General features: G+C 45.4%; 2 protein-coding genes and 1 gene segment (V, D, J or C); all 3 read left to right on the top strand.

Moving 5' to 3' along the window:
- LOC144697817 (uncharacterized) overlaps positions 1-26,198 on the top strand; it is a 528,726-nt gene that overhangs the window by 432,030 nt on the left and 70,498 nt on the right. The window lies entirely within an intron of this gene.
- Positions 1-26,198, top strand: part of LOC144696897 (uncharacterized) — a 394,826-nt gene that overhangs the window by 337,987 nt on the left and 30,641 nt on the right. The window lies entirely within an intron of this gene.
- Positions 41-20,086, top strand: LOC144697818 (Ig heavy chain C region, membrane-bound form-like). The segment is given in 7 exon segments: positions 41-169; positions 13,031-13,364; positions 13,580-13,894; positions 14,514-14,822; positions 15,539-15,868; positions 19,345-19,472; positions 19,611-20,086. Coding segments are annotated over 7 exon segments (1,554 nt in total).

Below are 26,198 nucleotides of genomic sequence, written 5' to 3'. Positions count from 1 at the left end.
TGCGTCCAAAGACACTTCAAGGAACATCTTCTCCTTGGACATGACGAGCCTGAAGACTGAAGACACCGCCATCTATTACTGTGCAAGAGACCACAGCGAGAGGAACCAGGGCTGGACCCGAACAAGAACAGATCGAGAGAAACTCAACAACTTCCATCATAACCTGACGGTCAGTTCTTGTTTTAAATGTAACATGAACTGTAATGATCAGGACCAGGCAACAAGCAGCTCCTGACATAAATAGCACAGCAAACAGTAAAACTAGCAAATCAAACCAGTCGATGTAATGAACTGAGCTTTTGGCTGTGTTGATATATACTGGTAACAGTTTCCGCAATTACAGACCAGAATATAATGTTCATTTTAATATATCTGATACTTGGGGATGTCTCTTTTCGTTCAATTTTGTAAACTGCTGCATGAATTCTACTTCTAGATCAGAATTAAACGTCTATTGATGTGGATATTGAGATGCAGCACTGATCAGAGTGTGTGTGCAGTTTTTGTGCGTGTGTATTTCACTGTGATAATACTGGGGGTCACAGTGCTGTGCACAGCAACATCCTCATACAAAAACCTCAGAGAAGGAGTTTGTTCAAATTGGTGATCACTAACACAGCAGGAACGTCAAAGAAAATCATATTTAAATAAAATAATGGGTAGAGGTAATATTGGTTTGTGAAAAGATATAGCAGTCTTCCGCTTTGTGAGTGTTGACGGACACGCTAAATCCGCAAAGAGGTTTTGAAAGAATTCCAATCACATTGATAAGTATAATGACCAGTACAAGCCGAAATATCTCACTGATTCACTTTTAGGCGAGTGGGAATCAGGTTTTTGAGAGCGCAGTGAGATTAAATCTCTGTATTTACAGTTAACAGTGTGCCGCAGTATTTGACATGATGTGTCTCACTGTGATGGCTGGGATGGCACAGCAGTTACTGTCAATACAAAAACACCTCAGCACTAATTGAGTCTGCCTGGGTCAGTGTTCGCTTTTACAATCCTGCCATATTTACAGTGAAGTATTATTTATGTCCAGAACTGCCCAAAAAACATGGTTTAAGATGGAAAAGCTATGATAATTATGCATTCATCAGTTGGTGATTTCAATAACATGTTCATGTGTTACTTTGTGAATTATTAAACATGAGGATCATTGATGAATACCTAAAGATATCTACAAACGCAAATATAATTTCGTGAAGATTCACTGTGACTTTGCTTTGCCTCTGACTTATGAATATTTAAAGTAATGTTAGATTCTGTCTTTTTCGTGCAGGGCCAGTTATTGTATGGCACAGCCCAGGGAATGTAACACTGTGATTATTTCGACTACTGGGGACAAGGGACCATGGTGACGGTGACTGCAGGTAAGAACCACACGTTTATTTATTGATTGTATTACTTGAGTCTATGCTTTATATTTTTGTCTATTTTAATAATTCATTCGTTCACTGAAACGTGGGTTTGGTGGATTCTGTATGCAGATTTGTTTTACAATGTTTCATGTGATTCTGCTTAACTTGAATTATATAATTCCGCTGTGTCTTGACAAAAAGTGCTGCTGAGGGATTCGGTCCCTAGTTGTTGTGATTTGGTGTTTATCTTCTGAGGATAATGTGTGGCCGGGCGACATGAAATATCTAACGTTTGTTAAAACAGTTTGACGTTTCTGCAATGTTTAATCTCGGTGACATCTAACACCTGCGGGTTTTACCATCTGTTGCACAAGGGTTTAAATAGGTTTGAAATCAAACCCAAAATGAACAAAATATGCTTAAGTTTCAATATTAATTTATTGAACATGTTCCGCCTACTCACAATGCTGTTGACATTATTCCATATTTCTGTTTAGTTTAATTATTCATTTATTTAGTGACGAGCGTGTTGCCTGGATCCGATATTGAGATTTTCTTGCAATGTTACATTGGATTCTGTTGGAAGTGTTTGTACAATTGAGCTGCTTCTCCATGAAACGGGTTTCAGCCCCTCAGTGATGTGATTTGGTGTTTTTCTCCTGAGGAGATTGTGTGTCTGGATGACTTTGAATTAGTAGAATTTGTGAAACGGTTTGGCGGTTCTGCATTGTTTCTGCATTGTTTAAACTCGGTGACATTGAGCGGTTGCACGTTTTGTGATTGAATGGAAACAGCCTACGCGTTTGTATCTGCTTGAAACACGATTGTAGGCAGAAAACAGACAGGTTTCAGAAATTGGAAAAAAGCGTTTAAAGATGTGTTAGAACATTTTGTCTTTATTTTAAGTGATAATTGCAGATTAAACTAAACCATGGATTATGACGCTCATTCAGAACATAATTCGTTATTGCAATCAGAAACTATATAATTAACAAGTTTTCAAGTTGTAGAGTAAAATTCATACAATTCAAACAATTATAATGTGGTTATATTTCTCCATATTGGCTGAACAGATTTCATATTAACCTAATTGATCATGAATCGCCTTTCACAATTCTGCTGTGCACTGCGCACAATTAACATGATCGGGAAAGTTTTTAGGCTGGAAACATTTTGTGATTATGCATGAAAAAATTTCAATAAGAATATACTGATTCTACAGATTTGGTCAATTTAACAAGGAATTTTGAATTATTTTTTTATATCCCCGATAACGTTTGCATTGACTTAAAGAGGAGTTTGACATTGCAGTTTGGCAATATGTCTATCTGGTTATTACATTCTTTCTGTGCAGCCAAAACCATATTATTCCTTCGATGTTATTGGGATTTGGAGAGCGAGACAATTGTCACTAATCTAATCTTAGGCAGCTTTCTGTGGGGAGGGGGTGCGGGGTGGGGGGGGGGGGGGGGGGGTGGGGGTGCAGGGGGTGAATTCGCTGTCAGTAAATAAATTGTTCGTACATTCTTTTTTGAACTGTAGGAAGGTGCAGACTGCATATGAATAGAGATTGACAAGGAAAAGCTTGAAATTAGAACAGATTAATTTAATTGCAAACATTAATGTTAGTTTTGAATTTAATAACAGCATCCGTCTACCATAGCTGTGCTGTACACAGGATAGGATTATAGGAGAAGAACAGATTATATCTGAGATTCATGCTTAATTCCTATTAAATATTAAATTGAAGAACAAAATCTCGATTCAATTTGCTGATTATATTTCAGTGGCGCAGATGATCTGAATGAATTGTTCTCATCAAGTTTTATATTGATCAATTTGGATCTTCTTTCAATGAACAATATATTTGATAATTAAATTATAGGGATTGTTATCTAGGAAGCAATTTTATTGATAATAAGTAACTGCCAGGAACATTTTTTTACATATAGTTTGGAGTTAAGACAAGCTTCCTTCAGCAAACAGATGATGTTACAGCTCATAGACACTTAATGTGATGTGACCCCGGCCAGATTTCAAAGTATTTCAAATATTCCACTGATAAATTCGCCCTGTGAATTATTCGATGAGAATAGATGGAATTTATGATTTCTCAATGCGTTCACAAACACACATAGCTTACAATATTGTTGATTAAAACAGAGCAGAAGTAAAAGCAAAATAGTAAATCGTGCTTAGATTTAAGTAAAATTGATACACTTGCCTGAATGTTGCCATCTAGCAATTTGAAGTTTATTGTTTAACATTGCTTCAGTATCAGGTTGATTTAAATAAACCCCAGTTATTTCACAAAGTCCCAGGGAGAAACAAGTTTTCAATTTTTGAAAACCATTTTTAATATTATAGAGTAGAAATCAGCTGACAAGAAAATGAATTGACAATAACAAGATAATTAGCTTACAATATAATATTAGTGATAATTAATTCAACATAAATCTGCTCCAACAATTAAGTAGTATACTGGTCATTATAGTGAATGCAAAATCTCAGTGGAGAGAATTTTTAATTGTATCCAAAATGAATTTAGAAAAGAATACTTTTCTTACTTAGCTGTGCTCAGCTCGATAAGGTGTTTCGCCTCGAAGTTTTTATTGATTCTATTCATACCTAAATCAGATCAAATCAGCGGGTAATCGGTTTTCAATGTGAATGTTTCCTGATTTGTTTAATTCTTACACTGTCATTGAGTCTCTCAAATTATCCTGAATCTGTAATATTTGCTGTGCTCATTTTCAGGGTAACTTAAATCCTATATTATTTGGAGATTTGAGACAGATCAGGGAGAATTAGATGGACTTAAAAGGGAATTTTGAAATGAAAATCAGATTAATTTCAAAGAAGTTATAGAATAATTGTAGTAAATTGACCGTTGATCAATTGGAATCAAGCAGCTTGAATGAAATGGACAGATTGAACAGATCTATCTGCTGGGAACTCGCTTGTTGCATCATTTGTGTCTGTTCTGTTTCTGTGCGCGTGGTCACTGTGCTGGGACCAGGAATCTTCCTGACTGGTTGTAAACCTTCTGGTTCACTCTCCTGGATTTCAAGAAGTGCAATTTGATTTATTTCTTCAAAAAACTTGTATCAGTGAGAAATGTGAAAGTTTGACTTTTTGACCAGGCACCTCAGAAATGAGATACCCAACCCATTGTGACAGTCAGAAAGGACAACTCAGAAATGACAGACAGACTGTCGAAGGAGATTTGGTCGATTTTAAACCAGTGATGTATGTATCTTGGGAATGTTCGGTTAGGCAATGCAGAGAGAGTTTTATCCTATTTTAATTCGTGCTGTAGCAGTCCTTGACCTATTTAGTTGGACAGTGTGGAGTAAGAAATTAGCCTGTATCTTATTTTTAATCCTGTTGTTGGGGTCGCTGGCAAGGCCAGCATTCGTTGTCCATCCCTAATTATCCCTTGAAGTGTTGAAATGCCGCCTCCTTGAATAGCTGCAGGTACACTCACAGTGCTGTTAGGAAAGGAGCTCCAGGATTTTGACGTATTCACAGTGAAGGCACAGCGATATCGTTGCAAGTCAGGATGGTGGGTGCCTTGGAGGGGAGCGTACAGGTGGCGGTGTTCCCAAGCACCTGCTGCCCTTGTCCTTCTAGTTAGAAGTTGCGGGTTTTGAAGGTGCTGCTGAAGGAGCCTTAGCGAGTTGCTGCAGTGCATCCTGTATATGGTACACACTGCAGTCACTGTGCGTCTGTGGGGGAGGGTGTGAATGTTTCAGGTAGTGGATGGGGTACCAATTCTGTGGGCTGCTTTGTCGCGGATAGTATCGAGTTTCTTGGGGTTTTTTCAAGTTTCACTCATTGAGGTAAGTGAAATCTATTCAGTCCCAGCCCTAACTTGTGCCTTGTATATGGTGAGTTGTCTTTGGGCAATTGGAGTTGAATTACTCGCCAGAGAATTCCCAGCCTCTGACCGCCTCTTGCAGCCACAGCATTTATATCAAAACCGGATTGAACTCTCTCCTGGGCATATTTGATTGGACAATGTAGAGAGAGTTTTATTTTATATCAAACCGGTGCTGTACCTGACCCGGAGTGTTTGAAAGTTCAGTGGAGAGTTGGCTTTCTGTTGAATCCCACCCTTGCAGCTGATGACAGGAGTGTACTGGAGGAGGAGTGGGGGCTTTAATCCATAACTTAACTTGTCCTGCTCCTTACCAGAGAGTCTTCTCCCCGCAGAGGTCAAACAAACTGAATCAGCATCGAACTAACTGGCTGTGAGTTCTCGAGCCAGATCTGTGAAAATAAGTTGTTCCATTGCTCGGGTGAAATGACGCACGTTAATTGTTTTTAACAATATTTCTGGAGAGAACATGTATAAATTTTAATGAATTAATTATGTTTCAGCATTTTGAGTATCAGAAAATCATTGAACGTGAATGACCTGAACTTGAGCACAATTTCAGAACAAACAGAATCAGGGAGTGACAGTGAGGCTCCAGAGAGCAGCGCCTGTTCTGATCTGATCAGAGGCTGCGAGTTATTTAAACGATTGAAATGGACAATGACCAGACTCACGCTCCCAACAACCAGCCGCGGGGGATTTGGGGAAAAGGAGCCGCCATCAAAAACTGAGTCATTCGATTGCCGCCTGCAGGGGGAGGAGTGAATGACAGAAATGAGAGAATGAGAGGATATCGGCCCTTCGATCCTGCCCTCCATTTAGTAAGATCATGGCTGATCTACCTCGACATACTCAGTCTCTTAACCACACACCCTCACTCGCTCACTCTCTCTGTCACGCACGCTCACTTTGTCACACACACACACACTCACATTCTCCCTCTCACACTCAAATTCTCTTTAACATGCACACACTCTGTCTCTCACACATTTCCTCTCTCTTTCACACACACTCTCACGCAGACACTCACATTCTCTCATACACATACTCTCTCAACTATACACACTCTCACACACGTGCACACTATCTCTCTCACACACACATGAAGTCTTTCTTTCTCACACATGCACTCTCTCTCACACACACGCACACTCCCTCTCTTTTACGCACAACCACTCTCTCTCTCTCACATACATGCACCCTCTCTCCCACACACATACACACTCTCACACATGCACACACTCTCCATTCTCTCTGTCACACACACAGAAACACAAACACATTCCCTCTCACACACACACTTGTTCACTCACACATGCACTCTCTCTTATTCTCTCTCTCTCTGACACAAACACTGGCTCTGTCTTTCACACACTCTTTCTCTCCCACACACACACACGTTCGCTCTCTCACACACTTTCTCTCACACATTTATACTACCAATCACTCACACCCCTACACACTCTCTTTCTTTCTCTCTCTCTCTCTCTCTCTAACTCTCACACGCACACAGTCGCTCTCTCACACACACACACACAGCAGCTCTCTCTCACACACACATACTCTCTCTCACACACATTTCTCTATCTCAGACACTCTCACACTTATACTCCCTATGACACGCACAGAAAAACACACTCTCCCCCTCTCTCACACACTCTCTCTTTCTCTCTCTCTCTCTCCCACACTCACAAGCACACGCAGTCTTTCTCTCCCACACATTCTCCATTTCACACACTCTCACAATTAAACTCCCTATCTCACACACACACACACACTCCGTCTCTCTCTGTCTCTGTCTCTCTCTCTCTCAAAAACACACATACACTTGCATGCACTCTCTCTCTCTTTCTCTCTCACACACACACACACATTATCACACACAGAAGTGGGCTGAAAATACTAATTGCAGAATGAAAATCCGTTAAGCTGCATGCATGTTCATTGCTCCATTTCTGAGGACCTGTTGTGTAAAATGAAATTACACAGGTGACATCACTGTATATGTGGAGAATTTCCAAGTGTTGAACCAAACATATAGAAACAAAAAAAAGGGAGATGTGGCGGACCACAGCCGCCTGGATCCCCAATACTGGTGCACACATGGTGCAAGAAGCCTGCACAGCCCATCCTGGTTTTGCTGTAACCGTCTCCTCCAGCCCCCTCAGTCTGCCTATTCTCGCACTGACACGGGTTTCTCAAAGAAAGGCATGGGTGTTAAAGCAGCTGGCCAGCGATCTACACTGCTGCCTGACTTTACACAGCCGGTGTTACTGAAAGCTGATCAATATGGAGAATCGGGACAAGATCGATTGAGAGGAAGAGGAGGAGGTGGAGGTGGTGGAGCCGAATGGAGGAGCCCCCAGCTCGGCTGTGGACAACAGGCAACGGAAAGCTGAGCCGGAGCGGAAAAACATCCGGAGAAACATCGCCTTGATGAGCCTCCTGCACCTGGGTCCCCTCACTACCCACAATCACTCACCCTCACCCACTCATTCACTCAACCTCACTCACTCACTCACCCTCACTCACACACCCTCGCTCCCTCACCATCATTTCTTCACCCTCACTCACTGGCCCTCACTCACTGGCCCTCACTCACTGACCCTCGCTCACCCACAGTCACTCACTCACCCTCACTCCCTCACCCTCACTCCCTCACCCTTACTCACTCGCACTCCTCACTCACCCACCCTCACACACCCTCATTCATCCACCCTCACCCACCTTCACACACCCTCATTGACTCACCATCAATTACTCACTCACCCACCATCACTCACCCTCACTGACCCTTATCCACCCAGCTTCATTCACACTCATCCACCCCCCCTCACATACCCACTCACCGTCACTCACACACCCACCCTCACAGACCCACCAACCCTCACTCACCCGCTCATCTACCCTCATTCAAACACCCACCCTCATTTACTTATCCATCCTCACTCACCCACCTTCAGACACCCACCCTCGCTCACTCACCACCCACCCTCACTCACTCCTCCACTCACCCACGCACCCTCACGCAATCAGCCACCCACCCTCACTCTGTCACTCAGCCACTCTCACTGTCAATCATGCACATGCTCACTTACTAGATCACTTTTCCTAAATCGGTGTGTGGGAGGGCGGGACCTGCAGGGAAGAGAGACCTGGAAGCGAGGCCTGAGTCCTCACAGTGTCAGAAAGTGGAGCATGGCCGAATGGAGTGATGAGCGTCGGTGGAAAGGTCAGAGAGCCTGACGAAAGCGCAGGGACCCGTGGAGTAAGTGCAGAGAGCTGGGGGGAAAGGGCAGAGAGGCGGGAGGGGGAAAGGGCAGAGAGGCGGGAGGGGGAAAGGGCAGCGAGGCGGGAGGGGGAAAGGGCAGCGAGGCGGGAGGGGGAAAGGGCAGCGAGGCGGGAGGGGGAAAGGGCAGCGAGGCGGGAGGGGGAAAGGGCAGAGAGGCGGGAGGGGGAAAGGGGAGAGAGGCGGGAGGGGGAAAGGGCAGAGAGGCGGGAGGGGGAAAGAGCAGAGAGGCGGGAGGGGGAAAGGGCAGAGAGGCGGGAGGGGGAAAGGGCAGAGAGGCGGGAGGGGGAAAGGGCAGAGAGGCGGGAGGGGGAAAGGGCAGAGAGGCGGGAGGGGGAAAGGGCAGAGAGGCGGGAGGGGGAAAGGGCAGAGAGGCGGGAGGGGGAAAGGGCAGAGAGGCAGGAGGGGGAAGGGAAGGGAGGTAGAAGGGAGAAGGGAAGGGAGGTAGAAGGGAGAAGGGCAGAGAGGCGGGTGGGAGGAAGGCAGAGAGGCGGGAGGGAGGAGCGCAGAGGGGGAAAGGTTAGAGAGGCGGGAGGGGGAAAGGGCAGAGAGGCGGGAGGGGGAAAGGGCAGAGAGGCGGGAGGGGGAAAGGGCAGAGAGGCGGGAGGGGGAAAGGGCAGAGAGGCGGGAGGGGGAAAGGGCAGAGAGGCGGGAGGGGGAAAGGGCAGAGAGGCGGGAGGGGGAAAGGGCAGAGAGGCGGGAGGGGGAAAGGGCAGCGAGGCGGGAGGGGGAAAGGGCAGAGAGGCGGGAGGGGGAAAGGGCAGAGAGGCGGGAGGGGGAAAGGGCAGAGAGGCGGGAGGGGGAAAGGGCAGAGAGGCGGGAGGGGGAAAGGGCAGAGAGGCGGGAGGGGGAAAGGGCAGAGAGGCGGGAGGGGGAAAGGGCAGAGAGGCGGGAGGGAGAAAGGGGAGAGAGGCGGGAGGGAGAAAGGGAAGGGAGGTAGAAGGGAGAAGGGAAGGGAGGTAGAAGGGAGAAGGGCAGAGAGGCGGGTGGGAGGAAGGCAGAGAGGCGGGAGGGAGGAGCGCAGAGGGGGAAAGGGCAGAGAGGCGGGAGGGGGAAAGGGCAGAGAGGCGGGAGGGGGAAAGGGCAGAGAGGCGGGAGGGGGAAAGGGCAGAGAGGCGGGAGGGGGAAAGGGCAGAGAGGCGGGAGGGGGAAAGGGCAGAGAGGCGGGAGGGGGAAAGGGCAGAGAGGCGGGAGGGGGAAAGGGCAGAGAGGCGGGAGGGGGAAAGGGCAGAGAGGCGGGAGGGAGAAAGGGGAGAGAGGCAGGAGGGGGAAGGGAAGGGAGGTAGAAGGGAGAAGGGAAGGGAGGTAGAAGGGAGAAGGGCAGAGAGGCGGGAGGGGGAAAGGGCAGAGAGGCGGGAGGGGGAAAGGGCAGAGAGGCGGGAGGGGGAAAGGGCAGAGAGGCGGGAGGGGGAAAGGGCAGAGAGGCGGGAGGGGGAAAGGGCAGAGAGGCGGGAGGGGGAAAGGGCAGAGAGGCGGGAGGGGGAAAGGGCAGAGAGGCGGGAGGGGGAAGGGCAGAGAGGCGGGAGGGAGGAGCGGAGAGAGGGAGAGGTTAGAGAGGCGGGAGGGGGAAAAGGCAGAGAGGAGGGGGTGGAAAGGGCAGAGAGGCGGGAGGGAGGAGCGGAGAGGGGGAAAGGGCAGAGAGGCGGGAGGGGGAAAGGGCAGAGAGGCTGGAGGGGGAAAGGGCAGAGAGGCGGGAGGGGGAAGGGGCAGAGAGGCGGGAGGGGGAGGGCAGAGAGGCGAGAGGGGGAAAGGACAGAGAGGCGGGAGGGGGGAGAGCAGAAGGGGAAAGGGCGAGGGGCAGAAGGGGAAAGGGCGAGGGGCAGAAGGGGAAAGGGCGAGGGGCAGAAGGGGAAAGGGCGAGGGGCAGAGGGGGAAAGGGCGGGGAGGGGGAAGGACAGAGAGGCGGGAGGGTCATGGACAGGGAGGCGGGGGGTGGAAAGGGAAGAGAGGCTGAGGGGGGAAAGGCAGAGAGCCGTGGAATAAGTGCGGAGAGCTGGGGGAGAAATGGCAAAGAGGCGAGGGGGAAAGGGCAAAGTTGCGGGGGGGGAAAGTGCAGAGATGCCGGGGCGGAAAGGGCAGAGAGACCGGAGGGGAAAGGCAGAGAGCCAGTGGTTTAAGGGCATAGAGGCGGGGGGGGACGGTGCAGAGAGGCGGAGGGTGGTGGAAGGGCTGAGATCCGGGCTATAGCGGGGAGATCCGGGCGATAGCATTTGCGAGCCGAGGCCCCAGACGCCCTGGGCCCCACTCTCTCTATCTCTCCCTCTCTCTCTCTCTCTCTCTCATTGTCTCTCCTCCTCCTGAAATCCTTTCCATTCCCGGGGAAAGGCACTCAGTACCTGGCATAAAAGGGAGACAATGTCTCTGTGCGCTTCCCCCTGGCTCCCTGCGCCTTTCTCCAGAGGGTGGTCGCTGCCCCTCCAAACACAACCTGTTTGTCTCCCACTTTTACTGCTGATAGGCTGACTAGCGGGCCTATCAGCAGCTAACGGGGTAGAGGGCTCGCCTGTGATTGGAGGAGCAGCTCCTTCCAGAAATCTTGAACTCCACTTACCCTCCTTACCAGCATTTTGAACAACGGCTCCAGGGTCCATATAGAGGGGCTTCGGGGGCCACAATCCAGCCGCGGGACACGGATTGGACAATAAAGGAAAATAAGGAAATTGGCAGAGAAGTTGGCCAAATATCTTGGCCTGAACGAGGTGGTTGCTAAAATAGCAGAGGCATTGGTTTTAATTTTCCAAACTCCCCTAGATTGTTGAAAGGTCTCATCAGATTGGAAAATAGAGAATAAGGCTTTTATATCAAATTAAGGAGGTAACGGGAAAGCAAGAATCGACAGGCCAGTTAGTTTAACATCTGTCCGAGCGGAAATGCTGGAATCTATTATTAAGGATCCTATCACGGGTCACTAAGAAAATCCAAATGCAATTATGTAGATCCATCATGGTTTTGTGACAAGTGCAGTGCCACAGGGATCAATGCTGCGGCCTCAACTATTTACAATTTATATCAATGACTTGAATGAAAGGACCGAATGAATTTGCGAAATTTGCTGATGACACAAAGATAGATAGGAAAGTAAGTGGTGAAGAGGGGATTAAGGCCCAGCAAAGGGATATAGATAGGTTAAGTGAGTAGGCAGAAAAATGACAGATGCCGTATAATGTGGGAAAATATAAACTTGTCCAGTTTGGCAGGAAGAATACAAAAGCAGCATATTATTGAAAAGGAGAGATATTGCAGAACCCTGAGGTACAGAAAGATAAGGATCCCTTGGTGCATGAATCACAAAATGTTACAATGCAGGAACAACAAGTGATGAGGAAGGCAAAGGGAGTGTTGTCATTTATTACAAGGGGAATAGAATATAAAAGTAAAGATGTTTTGCTATAGTTTAACAGGGCGTCGATGAGACCTCGTCTGAATTACTGTGTCCAGATTTAGTCTCCTTTAAGAAAGGATATAAAAGCATTAGAAGCGTTCAGAGAATATTCATTCAAATGATACTGGGAGGTGTTGTTGGTTAACTTATGAGGAAAGTTTGGGTAGGCTGGGCCTGTATCTATTGGAGTTTAGAAGAATGAGAGCTGATTTTATTGAAACATATAAAATCCTGGGGAAAATTGACAGGGTGGATGCTGAAAGGATGTTTCCACTTGTGGGAGAGACTAACGATAGGGAACACAGTTGGAAAATAAGAGGTATCCCATTCTGGCAGAAATGAGGAGATTTTATTTTTCTCTCAAAGGGTAGTGAAAGTTTGGAACTCTCTTCACCAGAGTGCGACGGAGGAGAAGTCATTAATATTTCAAGGCAGAGGTAGAGAGATTCTTCATTGACAAGGGAGTCAAAGGTTAGCGGAGAATAGGCGGGAATATGGAGTTAACGCCACAATCAATCAGCTATGATCGGAGTGAATGGTGGAGGAGGCTCGAGAGGCAGAATGGCCTACTCCCGCTACTAATCCGCATGTTCACATGTACATACGATTGGAAAATGTCGTACTTACTGTAACTGGTATTCAGTTTAGAGTTCTATGGTCATTATATAGGTACCATTACAAAGGTACTTTCTAAGGGTCTTTGCTATTCTTTGTTTTGGGGGGACGTGGAGAAGGGAGGGGGCATCAGCCAATTTGAGCAGAGCCAATTTCCAAACTGCAATGATATGAATGATGAGACAATTTCTCTATCACCAAGTGCTGTTGATTGAGAAATAAATGGTGGCGAAATAATGGTGGAAATCCTCTGCTCTTCCATCTTAATCCACTGAAGGGTACGTCATTCAGATGACATCAAAATGTTCTATTTTAGACATGGGATAGGGGCGGAAAAAGAGGTGTGGGTTTCTAAAGAGGTTCCGACAGATAAGGATCACCAAATGATGGAAATAATAAATGATCAAATGTGGATGTGGGTTTTAGTTGGAATATATTAGGATATGTTTATAGTTATAGTCAAATTTTGAGTTGTTTGGTGACTTAATGATCACAAATCACAGAGTCTAACTTGCTCAATCGGCCATTCTTTCCCAGCGACACCGTCTGCGCCCACTCTCTACAGCCTGGTCTCCTCCTGTCAGCAACACAACACCGACGGCTCCGTCACCTACGGCTGTTTGGCGATGGACTACTCCCCAGAAATCACTAGCCTGACCTGGAAGAAAGATGGGCAGCCGATCACCACTGGATTTAAGACTTATCCGTCAGTGAGAAACCAGAAGGGAACCTTCACCCTGAGCAGCCAGTTAACCATCACCGAGTCAGAGGGGGAATGCAGCAAAATCAAGTGTGAGGTTCAATACAGCGGCTCAGACAAGAACATTGCAATATTATGTAAGTGTTGGGGAACCTGTGAGAAACAGAAAGGCTGTGATTAACCTGTATAGGGCCTTGGTTATAACACATTTATAGTGCTCTGCATAGATTTGATCCCTGCAAATTCTAGGGTTAGTGTCTATTAACGGAAAAGAACCTATTAAAATATAGGAATTAATTGTGTCTGTTATCAATTTCTTCTCCCAGAAATGTTTAACCTGTGTTTCTTGAAGGTCCTCCTGACATCGTCCCTCCAACTATTCTCCTCACCGTGAGTTCCCGGGAAGAAATCACAACCAACAAATTTGCAACCGCCGTCTGTTCAATCATCGATTTCCGACCAAATCCAATCACCGTGAAGTGGCTGAACAATGGACAACCCATGGATTCAGGAATTGTCACCTCTCCCGCCTTTGAAGTGAACGGGAACTTCTCGGCGACCAGTCGGCTGAAAGTCTCCGCTGGGGAATGGTTCAGCGACGCGGTCTATACCTGTCAGGTCACTCACCAAGGGGTCACCCAAAGTCGAAACGCCACCAAGTGTGAGGGTAAGAAATACAAACCGAGGAAGCAATAGATCATTCTGCTCTCCGATGTTAATCAAATCAGGAATTTATTGCAGTTAGTAGACGGAACAACTTCTAATTTACTATCATGTAGTTATTGTTTCATTCCGATGTAAGGGCTGCATTCGGATTGTTCACCATTCAGGATTTTATCACGTCACGTCTCTGCATTGACGTCATAGAGTGAGTGAGGTGGACTTGACATTAGCTTTACCCTGAGTCAGCTGATCATATTTGGAGAGGCAGAAGGTGTCTGGAACCCTTCACTGGTAACAGCTTCGGGTTAGAGTGTTGGAAAGTGCATCCACCCTATTTATAAAACGGCTTTCAGTACTGCATTCCAGGGCCCAGGAATGGTATATTTGTATTGGGACTGGGGCAACGCAGATTCATGAGAATGTTACCGGGGCTGAACGACTTAAATTATGAGAACAATTTACACAGACCAAGCTGGTTTTCCATTGTGTAAAGAAAATTAAAGACGATATTTAGAGGTTGATATGTCCAAGGTGATTTATTCTCCTTCAGGGAGTGAAGGCTGAATACTGCTGTCCTGATTCTGAATGTGAAACTTTGGTTGATTTTCATTTCTGTCTCACAGGTGATTCCCACTGCAACGATCCCACAATTACTCTACTGCCACCGCCAATAGAACAGGTCTTACTGGAGGCGACAGTGACCTTAACCTGCATCGTTTCTAATGCTCCTTATGGAGTCCTCGTGTCCTGGACACAAGAGAAGAAGCCTTTGAAATCAGAGATCGCCGTCCAACCGGGAGAGGATCCCGACAGTGTGGTCAGCAACGTAAACATCTCGACACAAGCCTGGCTGAGTGGGGCTGAGTTCTACTGCGTGGTGAGCCATCAGGATCTGCCGACTCCTTTAAGAAGTTCCATCCACAAGGAACCAGGTGAGCGGTGAGATTGAAGCAATAAGTAGTTCAATGTGTCTATTTCCAGTGTAAGTGTAAGAATGAATATTTACTATTCAGTGTATTTATGGTCTACTCTGATTAGCAATTTCGCCAACTAAACGCTCTGGGCCTGTGGACTTTCAGGGGGAAATTGATAAGTAGATAAATGAACAATGAACTGAAGGCTGTGCCATTGGGTTTAGATGAAGCAAGATGGGAGGAGCCTGGTGCGAAGCTGTAACACCAACACAGACCAGTTGGGCCGAATGGCCTGTTTCTGTGCTGTAAACTTTGAGAAACTTTCTCGTCCAACCCCATAAGTTGTCAGGGAAAAGGATTGTATCCAACTCTGCCCCGAGCTGGAAAACCGGACAGATCCCAAAGATTTTTATTTATTAATTCATGGCGTGTGGGCGTCGCTGGCTAGGCCAGCGTTTATTGCCCACCCCTAATTGCCCTTGACAAGGTGGTGTTGAGCTGCCTTCTTGAACCGCTGCAGTCCATGTGATGTAGATACACCCACAGTGCTGTTAGGGAGGGAGTTCCAGGATTTTGATTCAGCTATCGTGAAGGATCGGTGATATATTTCCAAGAAGTGGATAATGAAACCCCTTAATATTCATCACAAAACACGTTTCTCTCACATCTAACCAGCGGTTTCATTGTCTACGAAATTATCCAGTTTATTGACATTTATTGTACATTTTCTGCAGGTAAAAATCTGCGGGAACCGTCCGTGTCTGTCCTCCTGCCCTCGGCAGAAGATGTCTCCGCTCAGAGATTCGTCTCCCTCAGCTGCTTAGTGAGAGGTTTCTCCCCCCGAGAGATCTTCGTCAAGTGGACCGTCAATGACAAGCCGGTGAATCCTGGGAACTACCAGAACACCGAGGTGGTGGCGGAGAACGGCAATAGCTCCTTCTTCATGTACAGCCTGTTATCCATTGCAGCGGAGGAGTGGGCCAGCGGCGCTTCTTACTCTTGTGTGGTGGGACATGAAGCGATCCCCTTGAAGATCATCAACAGAACGGTTGATAAATCCAGCGGTAAACCGAGTTTTGTGAATATTTCCCTTGCACTGATGGACACCGTTAATTCATGTCAATGAGAATCTCTCGGTTACGTTTCAAACTTCAATAAAAAAATAATAAAGTCCTTTTCTCCAATCGTGATTTAAATGCACAGTCGCTTAATTAATGTTGTTTTCCACTTTTGCTAATGTTAGAGCTGTTTAGTTAAAATCGGATATTTCCAGGGCTCAGAACCAAGTCTTGTACACCCAGTGCTCCCAGCTCAGATACACCCTGGGTTAGAGACAGAGTAAAGCTCATTCATCACGGGATTCTGCAAAATAACATCACCAACTCTCGTCCCACTGAGGGGAAATCTAACAATTTCCTATTTCCGGCAAACAAACTCAGCACATTTAGATCTCGGTGTTGCTGCTTCTCTTATTGTCCATTCCTTTAAAATGGATGCCAGCTTTAAGTTGCTGCATCGCACCCACTGGGAATTGAAGTGAGGGTCACACAGAAACATGTCTCAACAATTCCCCATCAGAGAGAGGGGAAAATTGTTAACCCACTGTACCCCCCACTTCCCCAATAGAAAGAGGGGGAGGAGAAATTGTTAACCGACTGTACCCCCACTTCCCCAACAGAGAGAGGGGGAGCGGAAATTGTTAACCCACTGTACCCCCACTTCCCCAACAGAGAGAGGGGGAAGGGAAATTGTTAACCCACTGTACCTCCACTTCCCCAACAGAGAGAGGGGGAAGGGAAATTGTTAACCCACTGTACCCCCACTTCGCCAACAGGGAGAGGGGGGGGGAATTGTTAACCCACTGTACCCCCACTTCCGCAACAGAGAGAGGGGGAAGGGAAATTGTTAACCCACTGTACCTCCACTTCCCCAACAGAGAGGGGTGGAAGGGAAATTGTTAACCCACTGTACCCCCACTTCCCCAACAGAGCGAGGGGGAAGGGAAATTGTTAACCCACTGTACCCCCACTTCCCCAACAGAGAGAGGGGGAAGGGAAATTGTTAACCCACTGTACCTCCACTTCCCCAACAGAGAGGGGTGGAAGGGAAATTGTTAACCCACTGTACCCCCACTTCCCCAACAGAGAGAGGAGGAGGGGAAATTGTTAACCCGCTGTACCTCCACTTCCCCAACAGAGAGTGGGGAAGGGAAATTGTTAACCCACTGTACCTCCACTTCCCCAACAGAGAGTGGGGAAGGGAAATTGTTAACCCACTGTACCTCCACTTCCCCAACAGAGAAAACTGAAAGGAAAATTTTTAGCCAATTTTACTTCCACTTCCTAAACATAAAGACGAGGAAGGCCATTGGTTAACCCGGTGTGTCTCCACCTTCTCAGCAGAGAGAACCGAAAGGGAAATTGCTTAGCCAACCAGACGGAGCAAAACTATTAACTCACTGGACTCTCAGTCCCCGAGCAGAGAATCTGGAAGGGAACGGGCATCTACTGTAAGGACCCAGTTACCAACAGCAGAAGTCGGCTTCTAGCTTACTGGCCACAAGTTTTAAAGTCCCATCATGCTTAAAATGTTGTAAAATATATATTTATGCAACATAATTTTAAGAAGTTTTCACACTCTTGTTCCAGTTAATCTTATGCTAAGATTGATTTCCCATAATCCGAATCTAAACTGGTTATTAAATCCTCCCTGGGTTGTTCACGGTTCTGCCCCTGAATTTTATGAGGCAGATGGTTGATTGTCTGCATTCGTTCACCTGATATCACCTTGCATCTCACAGAAAACACGTTTATACAGAATATTAAAAATATTCACCAAAAGTTTCACTATCAGGGTCAGACTCGATCGTTGGGACCTGGTGAAACTCTGAAAAATAGTAAAAATGCACACAAGGGACACAAGTGGACGCACACAAACATACATACATACACACATAGGCACAGACACGCAGACACAAACACACACAGTACAGGCAGACACACACATACATACATAGGCACACACACACACAGGCACAGACACACACACAAACACACACACATAGACAAATACACATATGCGCACACACAAACACAGGCACAGACGCACAGACAGACACACACACACGCACACACAATCACACATAAACACAAATACACACACAAATGCAGGCACAGGAACACATATATACACAATCACACACACACACAAATACACACGTGCACACACACATACACACACTAACACACATATACACAATCTCACACACACAAACAAATAAAACCAGACAAGCAGACTCATACATGGACACAAATATGCATCATCACACATTCACAATAACAGAAATACAGACAAAAAGGCACACACTATCATATACATTAAAACAAGTACATGGATACACATGAACACATGCACACACATGAGTAGACGACACCCAGACAGTCAAACACATAGAGGAACAGACTAACACATTCACAGGCACACATGTAGACACAAACATGAAACACGCATATACACACGAGAACACAAAAAGCACACGTTAGTACGTATGAAAACATAAACACGCATTGATACATAGTTTTAAATATCCATCAAGACACAAATGCACACATTAAAAACTCTCTCTCTCTCTCACACACACACACACACGCTGTGACACAGACATTAATATGCTGACACATACGTGGAACACAAAAAGAAACATTAACACATATTAGCAGACAAGAACGCGTAAACACACATTAACACAGATAGTGATAAATAAACATAGATATCAATACATAAACACACACAATAACACACTCATACATACACATTGGCAAAAAAACAAAATATACATGCAGACGCAGACACAGAAATGCACAAGACAGCACTCATTGGCAAATGAACACACCTCAATACTCATACACACATATGGACACAGAAACAAAGGGTGATTCAAGGCACGATATACTCATGCACACATATATAAAAGCTAAAGCATGACACAAACGCCAGGCTATTGTAGAAGGTAGAATTCAAATGCACTTTTTTAACCGATGTATTCTCCGGCAATTGTCCCTATTACATAATGATCCGAAAAGCACACTGAAACAATGTTCTTACTGAGAATCTGATTTAAGTTAATGACGCACCAAACATTCCCATCACAAATAGACAACCAAGATGGGAACTCACATCTGAGATTTTAAAAAGCAACGTTCATAGTTTCCAAATAAGTTGCTCAGTGAATCTCTCTCGATATCCATCATAATATTCTCCAATAATAGATCGTACGAAATTGTTCGAAAATAAACTGATATTGGAGATAATTTTCTATATTTTCCGACTCGGACTATACGAGGATTGTAAAGGAAGAACAGCTGTGGAGATAGTTACAGAGATAGGTTGCTGAAATTCACGAGCTTAACAGTAGATATATATTGAACATTAAATTAGAGAATACATTAATAACTTAGGAAAGAGTAAAGAGTATATATTTTAAAAGATATCCAAGATTAATAAACAACCTAATTATATTTCCTCGGTTATATCCTCGCAGATTCCACAGATCGCACCTGGATTGAAGACTCTGAGGATGATAACGGCAACATCTGGACAACCGCTTCCACATTCATCATCCTGTTCTTCCTGAGCATTTTCTACAGCACTGCCGTCACTCTGGTGAAGGTCAGAAGATTCAATCCACTCACACTTCAAACTGACAGAAGCGGTTTGAAAAATCTCTCAATGTTTCATTGATTAAAACACTAACATAAATGTCCCACATTCTAAACATCTGCTTCATTATTTTATCCTCTTTTGCAGATCAAGTGACCGGTTGAATTTTGGACACCGTAGATTTTCCTCAGCCGTTTATTGAGATCTCTGTATTACGAATTTAAAATATGTCCTCTCGGTGAATCTAAAAATGAAATACCTTCAGTTCATGTTTCCGAATTTGTAACTAAGACAGTCATGGACGGTATTTCCGCTTCTCTGTTTGAAATGTGCGAGATAATTATGGCTGTGTTGTAATTGTAGCTTATAATTCCCCAGTAGTTTGAATTCCATGTGTAAATAAGTAGCTTTCCTCATTCCTCATTCACAATTATTCCCTTCCCTTTATGTTGAGCTCCTGTTTTCTCTTTCTGGTCTCTGTCACAGCTGTACATACAGTTGGCAGCTCAGAGCGAATGTGTTCTGTTCTCAGTGTGACTCAGTCATCATATTCAGTCCAGTTGACTTTAAAATAAACTTTTCTGTAAAATGTTCTCCGAAATTGTTAATAAATCATGAATGTGAAACAAACTGACTTTGCTGAACTCCTTTCCCCCAGGCCCATCGACACCGCTCCATTTCCCCTATTACACTGTTTCCTCCCCTTTCCCAGATTTTTTTTAACCATTCCTGTTTGGGATGTGAATCAAAAACAGAAAATGCTGGAAAAACTCAGCAGGCCCAACAGCATCTGTGGAGAAAAAAAAGAGTTTACGTTTCGAGTCCTCATGACTCTTCTTCAGAGCCCAAGGTCCTTCAGTGAAAGAGTCACTGCGCCATCCAGCGACCCATTGGTGTTAATACACCTTTATCTCTACCTTTTTATGGCAAACTTCAGAGCCAGGATGATTGCACAGCGAGAGGAACCTCGGTGATTTCACTCATATTCAGGCCTGTCACAGTCACATGTCAGGTAATTGTAAACAGCAGGGATCTGCTTCATCAGAGGCCCATACAGGACAGTATATGGAGGACGAAAGTTTCCTTTACACTGTCCCATCTAACACTCCCAGGGTCGGTGCAGCAGGGGTTAGATAGGGAATAAAAGTTTTTTTTTATCTCTTTACCCTTTCATGAGGTGTGGGTGTAGCTGGCAAGGCCGCCCAGAACAGCCCGGCTTCCAAGGCCATTTCAGAGGGCAGTTAAGTGTCAGTCAGGTTGCTGTAGACCTGGAATCCCATGTTGGCCAGGCTGGGTAAGGGTAGCAGATTTCCTTCACTAAAGGACATTAGTGCAGCAGATGGGTTTTTACGACAATCGGTGACAGTTGTCATGGTCACCATTACTGAGGCTAGTTTTCAATCCCAGGTTTTAATAATTGAATTCACATTCAATTCATAGCACCCTCGCCTTTGAATCAGAGGGTTGTGGGTTCATGTCCCACTCCTGGAAACCAAGAACTGTGATTGTACTCGAAAAGAGTTGCAATCTGTGACTGTTGGTAACTCAAAAGAGTTTCCAGCAGCTGCCATGTTGGGATTTGAACCCATGCGCCCAGAGCATTCGCCTGGACTCTCTCCACCTTGTCCAATTAAATACTCACAAGGCAGAGACGTCACAATCCACCTTCTCAATGCAATTAGGGATGGGCAATAAATGCTGGCCCAGACAGCCACGCCCACATCGCATAAATGAATAACAAAAAATACACAAATACCGCAGACTGAACCGTTGACACAAACCATGGGAGATTCCTAGAGACTAGGGCCGATCTGACACAAACACATTATCGAGCAGTAATCCTGCAAATTATTACCACAGTTTGGGGCTTATTAGGAACACCAGGGAGCACAAATCGTGGAAATTCCCAGGCCCTGCGGCCTGCCAGGCACAACAAACAACTGAATTCACGGAACATCACCCCAGGGATCCTCTCTCCCTGCTCCATTCTCTCTCATGCCTTTCTTCTGAAGTCACTGAACATCACCCTAGGGATACTCTCTCCCTTCTCCATTCACTCTGAAACCATCCTCCTGAACTCACTGAAGATCACCCCAGGGATCCTCTCTCCCTACTCCATTCCCTCTGATACCATCCTCCTGAACTGACTGAACATCACTCCAGGGATCCTCTCTCTCTGCTCCATTTCCAGGCCTGCTGTTATCCAGTAACCTCCCACACAAATAGTTTTCGAATATTTATTTTTGTAAATGGGATAAATTAGAACAAACATGTGCATAACAGCCAGCACATTAGAAATATTGGGTTCAAAACAACAATTAGAAATTGATTCTATGATTGCACATATAGAACTGGAACACACCATTGCACCGAGTGAATCCACTGTCAGTTTACATGTTGCTCAGTGAAAATTTCAATCATCCTTGACTTTTTGGCATTTGCGCACTGAGCCGGGAAGCAGTCTGGACTCAAAGAACATGTGAACATATGAACTCGGAGCAGGAGTAGGACACTCGGGCCTTCAAGCCTTCTCCGCCATTCAATAAGATCACGGCTGATCTGATTGAAACCTGCTGCTTACCCCGATCACCTTTCACCCCCTTGTTGGTCAAGAATCAACCTAGCTCTGCCTTAAAAATATTCAAAGACTCTGCTTCCACTGCCTTTTGAAGGAGAGAGTTACAAGTACTCACGACCCTCTGAGAAAAAAACTTCTCTCATCTCTGTCTTAAATGAGCGACCCCTTATTTTTAAAGTGACCCCTAGTTCTAAATTTTCCCACAAGACGAAAGATCCTCTCCACATCCACCCTGTCAAGACCCCTCAGGATCTGAAAGATTTCGATCAAGTCGCCTCTTAGCCTTCTAAACTCCAGCGGATGCAGGCCTAGCCTGCCACCTTTCCTCATAAGACAAGCCGCCCATTCTTGGTATTAGTTCAGTAAGCCTTCTCTGAACTGCTTCTAACGCATTTACATTTTCCTTAAATAAGGAGACCAATACTCTACACTGTACTCCTGATATCACTGTCCTGTACAACTGAAGTATAACCTTCTTACTTCAATTCCCCCTCACAGCAAATGATAACGTTCTATTAGCTTTCCTAACTTTCCGCCGATGCTGCCAGACCTGCTGAGTTTTTCCAGGTAATTCTGTTTTTGTTTTCCTAATTACTTGTTGTACCTAAATGGTTCAGTATTTTTTCAATTTCTGTCAGACCTTCTTAATAGCTTTGCACATCTGGAAAGTATTCTCCCATGCTCTAACCTTGTTACCCTGACGTGTCTAAATCTCTTCACAGCCGAGATATTCCTCCCCATAGTTTACATTTCCACTGCTTCCATCAGCTAAACTTTATCCACAGGCACCAGCAGGGATCGAACTCACAGCATCTGGTTTGATAAGTCCACTATTTTAACCACGAGTTACGCCAACAGCGCCAGAAAGGTTAAGATCCTCTTCCAACTTTTAAACCTACTGTTATTCTCTGTGCGATTTACCATGAAGATGCACAACGAAAGTGAGTAAAGTTTATGATAGTAAAAATGCATTCATCCCCCTCGGGGAACTGAATCACATTGACACACGCAGAGGAACACACACAGACATAGACACCGATAGTGACAGCGGCCTAAGGAGAGACAAACATCTAGAAAGCAAGGATGTCACCAAATTGGCTCCGTTTTTGTTCCATTTCCAACTGCAAATTTGGTGAATGCCGACAGATGAACGGAAATGAAAAATACAGGGAAGCGTTTGAAAGGTTTTTTAGTCCATTTAATAGATAAGCAATTCTGTAACTCATTCTTAAAACAGGAACAGTGAGAAATGTAAACTACTAAATGTAGATTGCAGGTTCAAAATGTCGGAGTTTCACCTGTATCAGGAAACTCTAAAGGGTTTCAAACCCATTACATAAGCAAGTCAGTTCCGTACATCGTCGCCATGTACCTTTTAATGTTTTGTACATAAAACGACAGAGGGTTTACAGAAGGGAATGAATAAATGCAGCCCCATCTATTCCTGGCTGTCCTGCAATTTCTGCTGCCTCTCCTCGATCTTTCCGCCAGAATGGAGCACTGCCCACCGAGCACACACAGGGGGGACATGATTGAGGTGCATAAAATTATGAGGGGCATAATAGGGCACACAGGAACGAACTTTTCCCCTTGGTGGACGGATTTTAAGGTAAAGGGTAGGAAGTTTAGAGGGGATGCGAGGGAGCATTTTCTCACCCAGGGGGTGGTGGGAATCTGGAACTCACTGCCTGAAAGGGTGGTAGAGGCAGAAACCCTCATAACATTTAAGAAGTATTTGGATTGGAATAGTTAAGTATTTGTTTGACCGGCGCAGACTCGATGGGCCGAAGGGCCTTTTTCCGTGCTGCAGCCCTCTCCAACTCAATGACTGAAGGGTATGGCAAAATTGATTGAAAATAAGGACAGTCTGAAACTCTGGCAGCGATAGGATTTCAACCCACGCCTCCATACAGACTGAAACTTAAATCCAGCGCCTTAGACCGCTCGGCCACTGCGACGTCTAAAATTGTCATTGCCTTGACTGGAAATTTCAATCGCCGTCCACTTTGTAACGCTCAATAACTGAACGGCCTCCAATGTAAAAACATACAGAAAGAAACAATCTCCTCTTGCATCTTCCCTACCTGCTTTTTCTCCCTGAACCTTTTTAACGTGAAGCTACACAACTAATGTGAATGAAGTTTGGGATGGAAAAAATGCGTCCATCGCCTCGTGGAACTGAACCGAACTGATATACTCCAGGTCCGAACCATTCGCTGTGCAACACAGAAGCCCCTTTAAAATTGTAACCTTTATTTTGTTTCCTCTCCTCTCCGACCAAAGTAAATCACTTCACACTTCCGGACATTAAATTTCAGCTGCCACTTGTCCGTCCAAATGGATTTGTTGAAGGGCCCGAAAGGAGAACCGACTCAAACTGGGAATGAAAGAGTGAGAATGAAAGAAGAAGAGACGTGACGGGTTTTGTCGATCCCGGGGGAAAGAGACTCCGGGATCAGTTCATTGTGACAGTTCACACAGCAACAAGAAAACAACATTCCCTGATGAGGGCCAAACCCGGGCGGCAGGAGAGAGAGCGCCGAATAACAGCCTGTTTAGTTATAACACAGAAGACTTGTTCAGCCAATAACAGCATCGAATGTGTTCGACATGAACATGAAGTGAACAGTGAGGGGAAATTGTGCCACAAGCTGCGGATGTACAACTTTCAATTTCCAAACCCACCAACAGAATCAATGCGGCTCCTCTGAAGCTTTCAAGGCAAATATTGATCCTTTATAAGGTGCTTTTCCCAGAACCACAGCCCTCCAGGTGTGACCTAACCAGAGCTTTGTGGAGCTGCAGCAAACCTTTCCCTCTTTTCTATAACAGTCCCTGTTACAGGTTGTACAGCAACAGGAATTAGATTGTATAGGGCGACTGAGAAATACGAGGACATGCTTGATCTGAATCAATCTCTTTGGAAAGTTCGGTATGAAATCAGCTGCATAAATACATTTATGGTTCAAAAACTATATCGGAATCTAAAGTCCAACTCTTGATGTCATTGGGTCAGGGAAACTTTGTTAATGATCACACAGTGCGCATGGGCACTGCAGAAACTCCTGCACCTCTTTCAATATTGTTCCATATCTTTCAAAAGCTCCATGAAATCTCTGTTTAACCTCCTTTGTTCTAAAGGGAACAATCGCGGCCTCTATAATCTCTCCACAAAACTGAATTTCCTCATCTATGGACTTGATGTAAGGTGGAAAATTGCAATGAGATTTTAGAAAATATTGCCAGCTGGCAGTTGAGAAGATGGAAAAGGAACCAAAGCAGAAAACCCAGTCTCCAGCTTTGCGAATCGTTCGAAAATCTTTGGGGACCGGGATCAGAGGAGAATGAAGTGTGAACTGTCCGACTGACCGTTCAAGGTACCATTCCCTTCTATCAGGTACTGGACCAATGACTCTGATGTTATCATTGAAATTAACTGATCCGAGACATTGAAAGGATTCTCCTCACTACAGCAATTTAAACCGAATATTGGTTTCGGGACAATCAGAATACTTGCTGACAGACAAGGCACCAAAAAGCTCGAAGGGAGACTGTAGGAGAGCTGGTTCCGGGTGACGTGGATGTGTCTGCAGTGGGTGGGATCAGGCTGTTTCCATGTATCCAAATCAATGCCTCACCCTTTATTTTGGAAAAGTAAAACTCGTAGAGAACAATGATCATTCTGATAGCGGCATCTGAAGCTTTAAGTACACATCTTGCGAGTTTTTCTGTGGCGCAATTGGTCAGCTTGTCCGGCTGTTAACCGGAAGGTTGGTGATTCGAGACCACCCGGGGACGAAGCTTTCACTGTTTGTCAGCCCATCACATTCATCACCCCACAGTTCTGGGTAATCAAGGTGCATATTGGCTTCAAGAAATTAGTCCACAATCGAGGCTCGTGCTTCTGTTATTCAGTGATCCCAGACAAAGAGGCGCTTTCTTATGAATATTTCAAATGTAAAGAGAAAAGGATCAGACCTGCCATGCACCTATATCTAACCCATTGAAAAGATATGAAGTTATGAGATTCAAACAAACCCATCAGTGATTCTCTCTTCCTCGGCTCCACAGTGAGTGGGACAGGGAAAAGCAGAGAAGCAGCAATATTCCGGCCCCACACTCTCCAATCACCCGCTGCCAGCAGAAAGCAGCGACAG

Source organism: Cetorhinus maximus, chromosome 23 (genome assembly GCF_964194155.1).
Source record: "Cetorhinus maximus chromosome 23, sCetMax3.hap1.1, whole genome shotgun sequence".
Classification (NCBI taxonomy): Eukaryota; Metazoa; Chordata; class Chondrichthyes; order Lamniformes; family Cetorhinidae; genus Cetorhinus; species Cetorhinus maximus.
This window is presented reverse-complemented; position numbering and strand designations above follow the sequence as displayed.